Here is a 13,980-nt window from a genome sequence, read left to right as displayed (position 1 = left end):
TGTGTGTGTGTGTGTGTGTGTGTGTGTGTGTGTGTGTGTGTGTGTGTGTGTGTGTGTGTGTGTGTGTGTGTGTGTGTGTGTGTGTGTGTACACAAGATTAGAGCTTTATTTTAAGCAAAATAATAATTTAATCAATTAATCAAACACGATCATTGTTGTCCTTCTGTGTACCTTGTAAAGTGTCGGACAGCTGTTGGGTGATATCTGACGTGCTGCTGCTACGTGGCAGAGGAGTCTCCCCACCTCCAAACTCCTCTTCTCCCCCACATTCTGAAAGCTGAGATTCCTCCACATCTGTCAGAGTGAAAAAAGACAAGGTTACTGTCTTTTACAAGGACAAAAAAAAAAAAAAAAAATCAAGTATGAGACTTAAACACAAAACACACTGGGATATGAATTCAGTTAATTCTTCTGGGATTTTGAAGAAACAGTGAGGATGAAGAAGTGATATTAATAAAAACAGGGAGAAATATTACTGCATGCAGAAATGGGGTGCGATGCTTAACCTTGCCATACTCTTGTTATGCAAAGCAACTGACCTGGAGACTTTCTTTAAAAAACAGTAAATGCGACAAGATGTTGTCAAATTCAAAGGCTATTGTAAAGCAAACACTGTTGCAGCAACAGCTGCAAATGATGATGAGAAACGATGGCTGACGGATGAAAAATGCAGGGCGGAGGTCACAGGACATACACAAACATGCAGCTCTCACAATACACTTTACCTGACAGTCTGTGAGAGCAAGCAGAGTTACCAGAAGAGATACCAGGCAAGAAAGAGCTCACAGTGTGGAGCAGCATAGGAACACTTTTAGCAGTGGGCAAAGCCTCGTAAAGATGAACACAGTTGCTGATGGACTGGCTTCGCTTAGCTTCCATCAGGGAAAGAGGAAGGACAGGAAAAAGAAAAAAAAAACAGTGGAAATGGAGGTAAAGGAAAGAAGACAGAATTCAGTGATAGTACAGTATGGACGTCATCCATGAGTAAATACATTTTCAGCTTGGAGGTAGAGCTAATTTATCCAACATAGAAATTAAACCCCTCTTACAAAGTAATTTCATTTTCATGGCCCCAAAAGTATTTGGACAAAAATAAAAATTGTAAATATAACTGTAATCATTGTAATTGTTCAAAAACACTTGAAAAAAATATTTTTTTAGTTAAGATCAGAAACACATCTGGAGTTTTTAAATTGTAGTTTTTTACATTTTACATTTTCTTCATTTTTTTCCATCTTTCAATAATTCAGTAGTGTTTTTCTTTTTCATGTTAAATTGCCTTTTTCTGTCTTATATTATCTATTTCTATATTGTGTTTTTGCTTTTGCTGTTGTTATTGTTGTTTATGTTTGTTTTATAAAGGGGAGGCATTTTCATAAGCCTTTTTGGCTTCCACCTCTCCTGCACAATGCTTCATTTGACCTTTGTTTTACTGTTATGTTTTATGTGCAAAATAAACTAAACTAAACTAAACTAATTATGAAGACTTAGACCAAAATACTTTGTCGTTAATAACAGCCATGAAGTCTGGAGCCCAGAGATCTCACCAGATTTTTACATTTCATCCCTAGAGATGCTTTGCAAAGCCCTCACTGCAGCAAAGTTGCAGCTGGTCTGTAGGTGTTTCGGCTGTCAGTTTTATCTCCAGCGACTGAGAAGTTTCTCTGTTGGGTTGAAATCAGGTGACTGGCTTGGAAAATATAATGGAAAAATATTTATTTTCTATGCCTTCAAAAAGCTTAGCGTTGCATTTCCAGAACGTTTATATCTGTCTGCACTGTGAAGAACAGTTTTGTGGCATATGGCTGAATATAAGAAGGGAGTTTAGCCCTGCACACTTCCTCTTGCTACTTCTGTCAGCAGTCAATCATCAATAAACATGAGTGATCCTGTTCCATTGGCAGCCAAAAATGCCCATAACATATCACCACATTTAAAACATTATTTAGATTAGATGTTTTGATGCTGCTAGCTTTGTTTTAGTTACACAAACAATGTGGTATGATTTGCATGTGGCCTGAGCTGCGTTTCTCCAAGTATAGTATATATACTTGGAGTATATATACTTATATATATATATATATATATATATATATATATATATATACTTTGGACGGATGAAACAAATATATATATTTGTTTCATCCGTCCAAAGAATCCGATTGCAGATAATGGGAATTGCATCCATGAAGGGGTCACCTTTAATGATGATTCGTCTACTTTCTGGATTTCTGATCTTGTGAAAAGGGTTTTTCCTGCACCAAGGTAAGCTTTTTTTTTTTTTTGCAATCATCCACTTTTGTTGTTTTAAGTGGCCTCCAAAGCCTTTCAATGTTGTTGAGCGAGCTGGTGCCTTTTAAGAGCGTATCAAACTGTTATAGCGTCCGTATTAATGGTGCCATCGGTGTAAACCTGAGTCAAGTCCTCTCATCTGATTTATGTTTGACCTGGCAATAAAGCTTTTTCTGATTCTGATTCTGATTCTGATGTTGGTCACTCACAGCTCAGATTTTTTGCTTTCTCTGTTAAAGACATGCATTGTTCCTTTTTGTATCCTAATATTGGCCTCCTTCACTAACAGAGATATCTCCTTGGACTTCATATTGGTTGCTTCGGTCAAACAGCTGCCAAATACCAACTCAATACCTGATATCAACTCCTGGCCTTTTATCTGCTTTATTTGTCTTGAAGTGACAAGGGAGTGCACCACACCTGGCCTCTTCACTTCTTTCAATCAATTGTCCAAACACAAATAAGCCCCTCAAAATGCAGGTAATTTGCTTTAAATGCCAGTAATTTCTTTAAAAAATCTATACTTTGATCACATTTTAATTCCTTGAAAAGCTGCTGTAGAACTTCACTAACTTCCCAAAGTGTCACAAGGACAAAAAAACTGACAAAACATTTCCCTCAATTCCCTAAATGGAATTACTTCACGGAAATACATTACACTGTAACAATCTATTAAATTCCAGTAAAAAAAGAAAAGAAAAAGACAATCATAAAATAAAATTTAAACCATCAAAATGTGTTAAAAGCCAAGAATCTAACATAATATCAAAAACAAAAGCACACACTCGTTCGAACCTAAGGTTTTATGTATTTTAACATTATGAAAACTATGTATATTAATATTTCATCAAAATGTAATTTATTCATCTTGGATATACTGCAGCCTGTAAAGTGTTATGTTGCTTCAAAAGCTTTAGATGTAAATAACTTTTTCTAAAGCAGTTGATCTGAGTACTACGTACACTCTTTATTTAACTTTATTTTTCTGTTTGGTTTTGGTGTGCATAGACGCTTGTGGCTCACCTCTATATACCTGTTTTTATATGAAAGTCACAGCTCAATACCATCGTTACAACAGAAATGCCTGTAATTTACAACATATGTTAAAATATGCTACTTTCTTTTTTCCTCTTGCCATCAGAACAAAATTTACCCAAAGTATGTAAGGACTTCTGTGGATTTCAGAGAGAACACAATGAGAAGCTGCTTGTTTGAGCAGCTGTTATTACACACTTTACACTTCCTGTACCACATCAAATTTACCCATCATCGGCTTTCAACTGGACAGAAACCCTCTTTTATCAGGGGTTTTTCCTGTAAAACACATTAATGCGTACCGTAGTGACTCATCAGCATGAATGAATTAAACAACACCTTTGTAAGATAACGTCTACGTGACAAACGGTCAATCCAGAACAATAAAATGTTTAATACATCCTTATTACTCCAATAAATGGATTATATAAGAAGGACAAAAATCCATCAGCTGTATATTTGATATTTGCATTATAACGTGGCCTAAAAACCCACCTTTAAAAAAAAGCCTTTTCCTGTTGATTTTATTAATGGTTGATTTTAACTTGTAGCACTTTGAGATTTGTTTTTAATGAAAAGTGCACTAGAAATAAAATGTATTATTATTATTATTATTATTATTATTATTATTATGAGACAATAAAGCGTTTTTTCTTAATATTTGACAATCATTAAAATATGCAATAAATTGTTTCGCGCAGAGTTCATTTTTTGGTTCGATTCACTTCAAGAACACACAAGTATGATGTTGTCTTTAACTTTCTGCATTAAAAAATACTAAATTAAAAGATATTTGAATTTATTTAACTAGTCAACATTAAAATGACCATTTAAAATGTACTTGCAGTTCAGTATGTTTGAATATGAATCCTTGAATGTCTTTGGTTTTGTTTACAATTTAAAAATACACCCACATATGCATTTCTTGAATTGTTTTCAAATGTATATTTTCTATTGTTTTACTTGTACGAAACAAATTCATCAATTCGTCTGGGCCCAGATGATCAATTTTTGTTAAATTTAGGATAATTAAGAAAAAAAAACCTGCAAGAATAATAATGGATTTATTTACAAGTCAAACATAGAAATACTTCCAATATTATTCCAATTTCAATTTAGAATAAATCAAGGTAAGCATTACGTCATGGAAACCACCTGAGCCATGTTAAAGCTGAACAAAGCTGGGCCTCTAGTCCTATAAGCTTAATGAGTACCATAATCAAACACTGAGACCCTCTCTCCATTATCAAGAGAAAAATCTCACAACAATAACACTATTTATTTGCATGTGCAAGGGGAACCAAGTTTTGACAGTTGTCAATGCTGATGCATTGCCATTGTGCCTGGACAGCACTTCAGGTTTACTCTCAAAGAGAGCCCTGAAAGAAGATGCCTCTCTTCAGTGCTTTCAGCACACTTTAATTACGCCTTTCAGTGAAAGAGATATATCATCTCTGCAACAGCCTGCCACCACTTCCAATTTATGCATACTAATAAGCATTAATTACACCCTTAATGAAACTATCAAAAACTGTCGTGCAACTGATGTATGGGTTTTCTCTTCAAGAGTAAGGAGAAGAGCTCTTGGTCCTTTGAAGATCAATGTGTTAGAAAAAATACAATTATGGCAAAGAAAGGATAAAATCGGAGGAGATTGTATTTAACGTCCATCTTTGCTTGTACGGAGATCCAAATAAACAGCTTAATGGAATTGATGCATAAACATGCACACGGGAAACATAATAGATATGCTAACACACATATACTCGCCCAGCTTGTCTAAGACTTTATCCTTTAAGCAAAAACACATCTGCTCCTTGCTTCTCACTGAATAATGTTGTTGCATTACACAGAAGGCCCAAATGAAAAGGGGCCGTATTTTGTCTTTTCTCATGCACATTAGAAATATTTAAGACACTCATGACAGGCATTACAGCTACTTTCTGCTGCTTTCCAGGTCAACTTACAATTAGCACGCCATTTTCCAATCAGATAAAGGGTGTTTGGACCGTCTAAAGCAAGCCTTTGGGCATGTCATTGAGGGAATTGTGCTCTATGTCTGCAATCAAGGCGACATGGAAGTGTGTTGACATTTGCCAGTGACATGTCAAAGGAATAATAGGAGCCATCTGCCGACCTCTTTGTCAGTTGTGTTAGGTCTTTCAAAGGCACCTGGGCTAGTTTACACATGAGACTTCTAACCACAATAAATATGTGAGATAAACCTTGTAATCTGATGGTGTGTTCAACAGGCTTATCACTGCCCAACAAAAAAAGCCTATGTAGATAGCATATATATTGGTACACAATATAAGTTGTCCTTTCCCTCTAACATTAGTCTTCTCTGGTAATGCATCTGCAGTGATACTAACCAGAGGCCTTCTGTCGGACGTTGTTCCGGGCATTTTCTACACCTGGTGCTCCTGAAGTGGTGGCCGAGCGGATCCTCATGGGCTCCTGGGTCCCCGGCCCGGCCTGCTCCCCTTGGTTCCTCCAGCTCAGTGAAAAAGAGCGTGCGACTGCTGCTGCCTTCTGGTAGTCCTGGCTCACTCCTGACAGGCAAAGAATACAACTTTTTTTATCTTTTGATTTTGAGAGTCAATAACTCCACTGACAAGTAAGCAAGCAAAAGTAGTCATCAGTGTATAGAAGTAGTACCATATTTTCTGGACTATAAGCGGCACCTGCATATAAGCCACATCTGCTCTATTTAAAAAAAAGATATGCAAGCCGCAGATACTTAGATTAGATATTTACTACATGTACAGAACGATTTTGAACTGTAATCATGTACATGTAAGTACCTAAATAGATCCTTTCCTAACAGTGTCTTTTAACACGGCAACAATCAAGAGAAAATAACCGGTATTTATTTATCTATTTATCTGTTTGAAATCTGCTTCTACCTACTTCTATCTGCTGAAGAAGAAGTAGCGTATTCTTCTTTGCATTTATTTTGTCTTAGTTTTGATTCTAATTCCAGTTAGATCGCCCCGAGCGGTGGAAGAAAAATCCACAGAATAGCTGCACCTTTGTATAAGCCGCATGGTTGAAAACCTATGAAAAAAGTAGCGGCTTATAGTCCAGAAAATACGGTAGTTTAAAATATCTCATCCTTATAAGCCTTTGTTAACTACCTTTTTTTGTGATCATTAGTGGTTGTCATTTCTGTAGCACATAAAGTGAATGATCAACTGCTATACAGGACTTGGGTTCTTTGTATATCACATTTGTCACATATGAGCCTATTCCATCCAATCCAAATTAAATTTGGTAAGGTTTTTGTCAACTTGAAATTTAAAAGCTTTACAAACGCTGTTTATTTCACCCATGTTATCTTGGTAGAAGCAATGTTATAACCAATGGCAATTAAGAAGGATCAATATTAGCTTTTGTTGCGGTTATAAAAAGATTAAAGTTGGATTTTTTGAAATAAGAGAGGTTAATACAACACTGAGAAGTCAATACGTCGACAAAACATTGACTTTGTTTTTCCTATTTAAATTATAGCCATTGCAATCCCCATGTTGTCCTATTTCACCCTCTCACCGCGTCCTCTCTGCTTCTTCTCTTTCTGCTCGCTGAGTTTGTCCAAAGGAAGGTTTGCCATGTCCAGGCCGTACACGGAGCGTGCCAGCACTGCCGTCAGCGAGTCCATAATGCTGGCCCACTCCGTCACGAGTTCCTCCCAGTAGGTGAGAGAAGACAACACTGCCAGCAGCTCGTCCCACAGCTCCCGAGAGATAAAGACGCAGAGGTTTGCTCGCACCCATGCCACGATTATGGTCTGAAATCAAGACGACAAACCATGAATTTACTTCTACAGGCAGGCTGGGATGTAGCAAGAGGTTTCTAAGACTGATAAGTGTCTGAATGACACATCCATTATGGGATTTACTTGCATCTCCATGCATTTCTTTCCCCTTGTGGAAATGCACACAACTAAAACAAAGCTAGCAACATCCAAACATTTTTTAAATAATGTTTTAATGTCAGCTAGCTTTTGTTTCAGCTGTGCACATTCCAGCGAGCATTTCTCAGAACACATGCAAAACTCATCATACCTTTTCCAGCATTTCATGCAACAATACTAAAATACCAAAAATGATTGGTTCCGTTTTGTTTCTCATTTAGCATAACCTCCAAGTAAAGATTCTTATCTTTAGTGCTATTTATTTTTGTACGTGCCTTTTGTAAGCATGAAAGAACGTATGTGGAGGCTATTATGCCACAAAATTCAGTGAAAATTCCAGGAGAATATTTTGATACATGCCTATTAAAACAGCAACTATGATAAACATACTCCACATCTTAATGTGATTATTTACTTCAGTTAAGATTGAGGTAGCCGTTTACATAGTAGTTCCTCATTCAGAATATCGCTTTAATCTGATAAAAAGAGAATCGTTGTCCATATAGACAAACAGGTTTGGTGTTTGCTCTTAAAATAGAATAGAAAGACTTTATTGTCATTGGATGTCAGACATTAAATTAAATTTGGAACGCTTCTCCATTTTGTGTCACAATAAACAAAGCCATAAAGCCAAAAGCCATAAGCACTCCGTATCTAAGAGATAGGCTGCACAAACCGTTGGGTATTGATAAATGACAAGGAATTAGAATTTCATAATGTGAAAAAAAAGTTAATACGGCAAGTATTGGAGAAAAAAAAACATTAAAAAGTGTTATTAGATTGCAGTATCAAGGATTACATCTTTAAAATATGGCATCAAAACCATAAGTAGGAGAATATTTACAGTGCATCAATACATATTTGAATTAAGCATAGGTGGTTACCAATTTTATGAATTCTTATTAATAATTCTGCTCATTACAAAAGGTTTCTATCAATCATGCTTATATGTCAGCTGAAATCTTTTTATTCTCTGTTTAGTGCTTTTGTCTTGTTTGTTTTTGGCCTGTTAGTGTGTTATTGTGTCTTGTGTTATTAATGCTGATGTTACTGTTGCTGCTTCCTGTCGTTTCTGTTTTCGTTTGTAGCAATTGTCTGTTGTTGAGCTTATGTTAACCTGTGTGTGTATGTATTTTAGCTTAGTTTTTTACCTTTTAATCTTTATTCTGATATAGCCTTTTTATTCGGAAATGTTTTATTGATTGTATCTAATAATTTTTTCTTTTAGGTTGACTATTTTTACACCTGTCCAGGGACAGCGGATGCAAAATAGCCTTTTTGGCTAATTCCGGCACATTTTACATTTGTTTAAATGTGTTATTAATGTGCATTGTCCCTGTTATCTAAACCTTTAAATAAATAAATAAATGAAATAAATCGGAGCATACAAGCTTACCCTAAAAATTATAGACGCTAAACTTTCAGCAAAGCTGTCTTTTCTTTGGTTTTCATGTGGCCTCTTCATTACTGCCTCTGTGATCCTCAGTAGTACCTGCAGCATCTGCTCCCTGCAGAGCAAACAGTTTAACCGTGTCAACCAAAGAAAAAAAACAAACGCATAAAATAAGGACAAAAAAAACATAACAAAACAAAAAAAACAACAAAAAATGTTATTTGTTAATCGTTTCAAAAATATATTGTGCGTCTGAACATTTTACTGACCATGTCTGTGTACTCATGGTGTGCTCCATGATCATGTGCCGATAGATGCTAAGAACACCCTTGCACACTTCAACCTGATTATCCAGGAGTTTCTGTACATCCTGGCACGGCTCCAACAAAAAAACATTGGATGAGTTGGTCAGGAACACCTATACAAATATGAATGAAAACAGGGCAAGGCTGAGTAATAAGGCCAATGGTTATACGAGACAAAGTGAATACTAGTAAGATTAGCTGATTACAATCCCAATCTGAGCTGAGAACGGACCTGTAGTGTGGGCTGGATGCCAGCCTGGACGTCCCTGTTCTGCCCCTCAGTGAGAAAGCCCCGATTGATTGCACTGCTGAATGAATAGGTCCTCCCCCAGCTGGATGATCGTTTGTGACCGTGCGTTTCCAAAGCCTAACAGAAGACAAAGCCAGCCAGTCAACTCATGCTCAGGAAGCACAGGCCAAGAGGACAAAGACATACTCCACTACACTCTCTACGCAACATACTCGTTAAACAAGCTGCACTATCTGCAGTCAGAAGCTTCTTAAAACTGTGGTCCAATAAAGACCGGAGCATAAAGCCACTACTGCCCTCTCCATAACAAAGATTGCCCCCATTATCACTTTAACTGTTTAATTTCCCTTGGGACTAATGAAGTAAAATATTCAATTTAATTCAGTATAATATATGTAATTAAAATCAATAAGTGTACACTGCCAGTCAAACGTTTGGACACACTTTGCAGTGCATATAACATCATTGTACATATTAAAATGCCCTACACTATCAAACGTACTAAGACCTTTATAAAACATTTTGAAATGATAACAAGTGATAATATTAATATAAGTGTGATAAGAAAATGCAAATTCACTGTAGAGTATTTCTCTGTGGTTTTATCTTGTACTTGTACGGTCTTTGTCTCCACGACTGGTATCTGCTCAGCGCTGACGTCCACTTCATCTTCCTGTGTCGGTGAATCTGGCTCTGTCATGAAGTTGGGCCTCTCCTGCAGGATCCACTTTCTGTAGACTTTGATTACCTTCCTGGTTGCTGAAGCTTCACAGGATGGCAACAGGAAAGCCTTTTGGGGGTAGAACACATGGCATTTACTAACAAGTAATTCAGTGTTTGGGATAGTCATAAACACTGGCATGTCAGATATTCAAGGTATATTACAGAAAAGACCAGCAGATGGCAGCATTGTACACATTATAGCAGTGTAGTGATCCACTATGCATTTGTGACATATTACACTCAACATAATTGGTTCAATATGATATATATTTATATATATATATTTTGTAATATCAAAGAAAAAATAAACTTTAGTTCAGTGTACCTGGTGGAAAATCTCATTGACAAAATTCACGTTGTCCCTGGTAGACAGCAGTATGGAATGCACCATTTCGTAGACGTATTTGTGCTCTTCCTCAATGCTACACAAACTGGAATCGCTGTGCCGCCGATCAGACAACGTGCTGCTGTTGGAGTGGCTCTTGTCAGGCTCCCCCGAGGGCCCGTTCGTATCCACATCAGATGTTCTATCCTTCTCCTGGCTGCTACTGCCTGCAGTGACAGTCTGGACATCACAGAGAAACAGGGTCAAAGATACAAGCATTAACCAACAGCTAACCAACTATACTATACGTTACTAACCTATACGTTCAACTATACTATAATTTGGCTATTTTAGTTTGTGGAGGTGTTAAACGATAAAATGCATTGTATGAATAAGTGCTTGTGCTACTCAAGATTGTTACTTATTTAATTTTGACATTAAGGATGATCATTACGTAGCACCAAGTTACACTGCAGACGCCCCACAGACATGGTACATTTGAGGTCATTTAAGTTATGCACTGTTCAACTATGAAATGTGATGAATTAAATATGTTAGCTTTTTCAACCAATTGCCAGAGTATGTTTTTGAACTGCCTTCATATAATGTTGAAAATGACACCTCGCAACTTATGTCTATCTACACATTCACATACACATCACATAGAAGAAAAAAGAAAATCTTTTTTTTTCTCTTTATAAACAAAAGCTGAGAATCTACAGTCATGTGAAAAAGTCAAGTATGTCTTCTTTCACATACCAGGCCCTAAAGCTCAGTAAATATAGCCTCATATGAATGATAACGCATGCCATTTTACGTCATGTCTTTATATAAAACAAAAACTACGCAAAATGCAGAAGCAACATGTAAAAAGCCAAGTGCACTCTTAATGTTCCCACAGGGATTAAAAGGGTGAATAGCAGATATTTCCTGAGTGGAAAACATTTCAGCCTGTCATCAATCTTTACAGGATAGACATTCCAGCAAAATCACCTCAAGGTCAGACCATGCCATGTTCAGGGAAGTTAAAAATAAACTCAATTAACATTTTTTGTAATATGCATCTTTTACCAGGATAAAATAAAAGCAAGCAATTTATTTTGTTTTTTCATTTTAGCAGTCACCAAAGTGCAACAGTATACAAAATTAATTGCTATAAAGACTTAAACAATACTTGTTCATCCTTCACAAAATGAGAAATCATCAGTGATTTTCACCTGAATAAGTTTGGGAATGACCTCTGTGCCGTTCTTGGTGCTCTGCGCCGCAGCAGCACTGCTGACATACTTCTTCTCCAGGAAGAAGGTGACCAGCCAGGTGATGAAGGCCACACGTGGTGCCAGATACTGGTCCCTCGTGCAGAATGTGCTCTCGTTGTTCCGCGTCACTGGCACATATAAGGGTTTTGGTCTGTGATGGGGGAGGTCTAATTGCATAACGGGCATAAAGAGAAACACAGAAGGGTGGTTAAATGGAGGTAATGGCAAAGAAAGGGAAATGCACAATCACAACATCAAACAATCACCTCAATATTTATGGTTTTAATTTACTTTATTTTTTTCCAGATGAATAAAAATGTTCATTTAAGTGCCACATTCTAAAAACAAAAGAAAAACTTTGAAAAGGCTTTATGTGCTAGAAAAACATATTTTCTTTAAGTTAGCTTACCTAACAAAGGCTTGTAGAGGTTTGTGAGCTTGGTGAATGAGGGGAATAGATGCTGAAGATAGTACTTCTTGAAAAGACTGAACAGAAACCTGAAGCCAGTGTCCTGATTCTCTTTGCCTCTCCATTCTAAACTGGATGCCTAAAAGACAGACAGAATAAAGGCAAACAAGGTCAGCTACAAGGAGAGAATCTGGGCCTACCATAACTCAGACAGCAACAGCAGACCATCTGAAACTGTTTCAAGACCCCTGAAGACTAAGAAACAGTGAACATAAGTACAGTTTATGCAACGATAATTAAAGTTCAAACACTCAACATTCTTAGCAGCAGAGAGCCTGTTCATTTTATTTGTTGTATGAAATAAGGATTACAATTACCTCACATCATGCTAATAATGACATTTATGCTCTGTAATTATATTATTATTTAAGATTACAGAACGTTCAGACTTCTAATGTTCACCTGTTCAGAGAGAGGATGTCCCTTGAAGGAAACATATTACTGACCTTTTCACACTTGACAACTACCTAAAGCCTTAAATGAGATGTCTGTGGCATGTTTTGGTCAAAACACCACAGAAATAACACACAACAGCTTCATTTTCAAACATGTGTTTACAACATAACTTATACCAGCTGGTTTAGGGAGGCGGAGCCAGCCACTCGACTCCAGTCCGCCACCAGAGATCTTGTTTCAGCTTCACCTACTAAATTACTTACTGCCATTTTTGTCCCTCCCTGTAGGCTCCAATGTTCTTATTCAACTGCATATTCAGATCACTGGTAATCCAGGATTTGTTATTAGGGAAACACCTCACTGTCCTGGTGGGGATGGTGTTCTCTACACTGGACCTGTAGCATCCTCAGCTTCCTATGACCATCACATCCCTGCACGTTTGGTCACAGGTTGCCTTTGAATGGTGGGTGTAAGGGTGGAAGAGAGTAGTACCCGAGTATGATCTGCTTTGTGAGAAAAGAGGTGTGTTCAGCAGGGGAGCTGAACGCACCTCTTGCATAGAAAAAAAAAATCAAATGTTCTACTTTTGTATGTAAAGGTGCTGACAAATCTTTGGTGAGTTGGAACTGTAGCAGAGACAGGTTTTTCCAGAGATCCCCATGAATATACTGGGGATGTGTGTTTGTAGCCTAGAGACAGCACTGGATCGAGTCACGAATGACCTTCTTATGGCCTCAGATAAGGGATTAGTGCCCATACTGGTTCTACTGGACCTCAGTGCTGCTTTTGACACTGCAGATCGTTGCATCTTACTGCACAGGTTATAGCATGTTGTTGGGATTAAAGGGACAGCTCTACGTTGGTTTAAATCATATCTATCTGACAGATTCCAATTTGTTCATGTAAATGAGGTTTCTTCAGAACAGTCAAGGGTCTGTTATGGTGTTCCACAGGGTTCAGTGCTAGAGCCAGTCTTGGTCAGTTTGTACATGCAGCCATTGGGAGGTATAATCCAGAATCACGGCATACACTTTCATTGCTATGCTGATGATATGCAGCTCTATTTGTCTATGAAGCCAGATGAAACAGAACCGTTGGTTAAACTTCAGGCATGTCTTAGGGACATCAAGGAATGGATGTCCGGAAATGTTTTGCTTCTAAATTCAGATAAAACAGGGGTTATCATTCTTGGTCCAGAGCATCTTAGGAAGGGATTAGATGGTGTTGCGATGGCTTCCAGTGCAACTGTGAGAAACCTTGGTGTTGTTTTCGATCAGGATTTGTCGTTTAAGCCATATATTAATCAGGTTTGTAAAATAGCATTTTTCCATCTCCGTAATATTATAGGAAAATTAGGGTGCTATTAGGAAAATCCTCTTGCAGAGTGATGCAGAAAAACTAGTTAATGTGTTTGTATCTTCTAGACTGGATTACTGTAATGTGTTATTAGCAGGATGTCCAAGCTGCTCCAGCTGATCCAAAATGCAGCAGTGCGAGTGCTGACAGGAATCAGCAGGAGAGACCATGTCTCTCCAGTGTTAGCGTCCCTCCTTGCGTATAAAGCCCAAAACGGCTTAGCTCCGCAATATTTGCAAGACCTGATAGTGCCTTATGTTCCTG

At 37.5% G+C, this 13,980-nt stretch overlaps 1 protein-coding gene across 8 annotated transcripts in view; it reads right to left on the bottom strand.

Annotated features, from left to right (window-relative positions):
- Positions 1 to 13,980, bottom strand: part of ralgapa2 (Ral GTPase activating protein catalytic subunit alpha 2) — a 120,743-nt gene that overhangs the window by 69,005 nt on the left and 37,758 nt on the right. For 4 of the 8 annotated variants that reach the window (XM_061744159.1, XM_061744164.1, XM_061744157.1 and 1 more), the window contains exons 8-18: positions 11,905 to 12,043; positions 11,454 to 11,662; positions 10,237 to 10,476; positions 9,769 to 9,978; positions 9,171 to 9,305; positions 8,903 to 9,051; positions 8,637 to 8,748; positions 6,877 to 7,114; positions 5,700 to 5,879; positions 726 to 872; positions 172 to 294 (exon numbers count right to left, since the gene is read on the bottom strand). In XM_061744159.1, the coding sequence (XP_061600143.1) occupies positions 172 to 294; positions 726 to 872; positions 5,700 to 5,879; positions 6,877 to 7,114; positions 8,637 to 8,748; positions 8,903 to 9,051; positions 9,171 to 9,305; positions 9,769 to 9,978; positions 10,237 to 10,476; positions 11,454 to 11,662; positions 11,905 to 12,043 (1,882 nt within the window). The remainder of the gene's footprint in view (positions 1 to 171; positions 295 to 725; positions 873 to 5,699; positions 5,880 to 6,876; positions 7,115 to 8,636; positions 8,749 to 8,902; positions 9,052 to 9,170; positions 9,306 to 9,768; positions 9,979 to 10,236; positions 10,477 to 11,453; positions 11,663 to 11,904; positions 12,044 to 13,980) is intronic. The other 4 variants (XM_061744160.1, XM_061744158.1, XM_061744161.1 and 1 more) reach the window with 3 other exon arrangements.

Source organism: Cololabis saira, chromosome 16, assembly GCF_033807715.1.
Source record: "Cololabis saira isolate AMF1-May2022 chromosome 16, fColSai1.1, whole genome shotgun sequence".
NCBI classification, from domain to species: Eukaryota; Metazoa; Chordata; class Actinopteri; order Beloniformes; family Belonidae; genus Cololabis; species Cololabis saira.
Note: the sequence above shows the minus strand (reverse complement) of the source record. Positions and strands in the feature narration are given on the sequence as shown.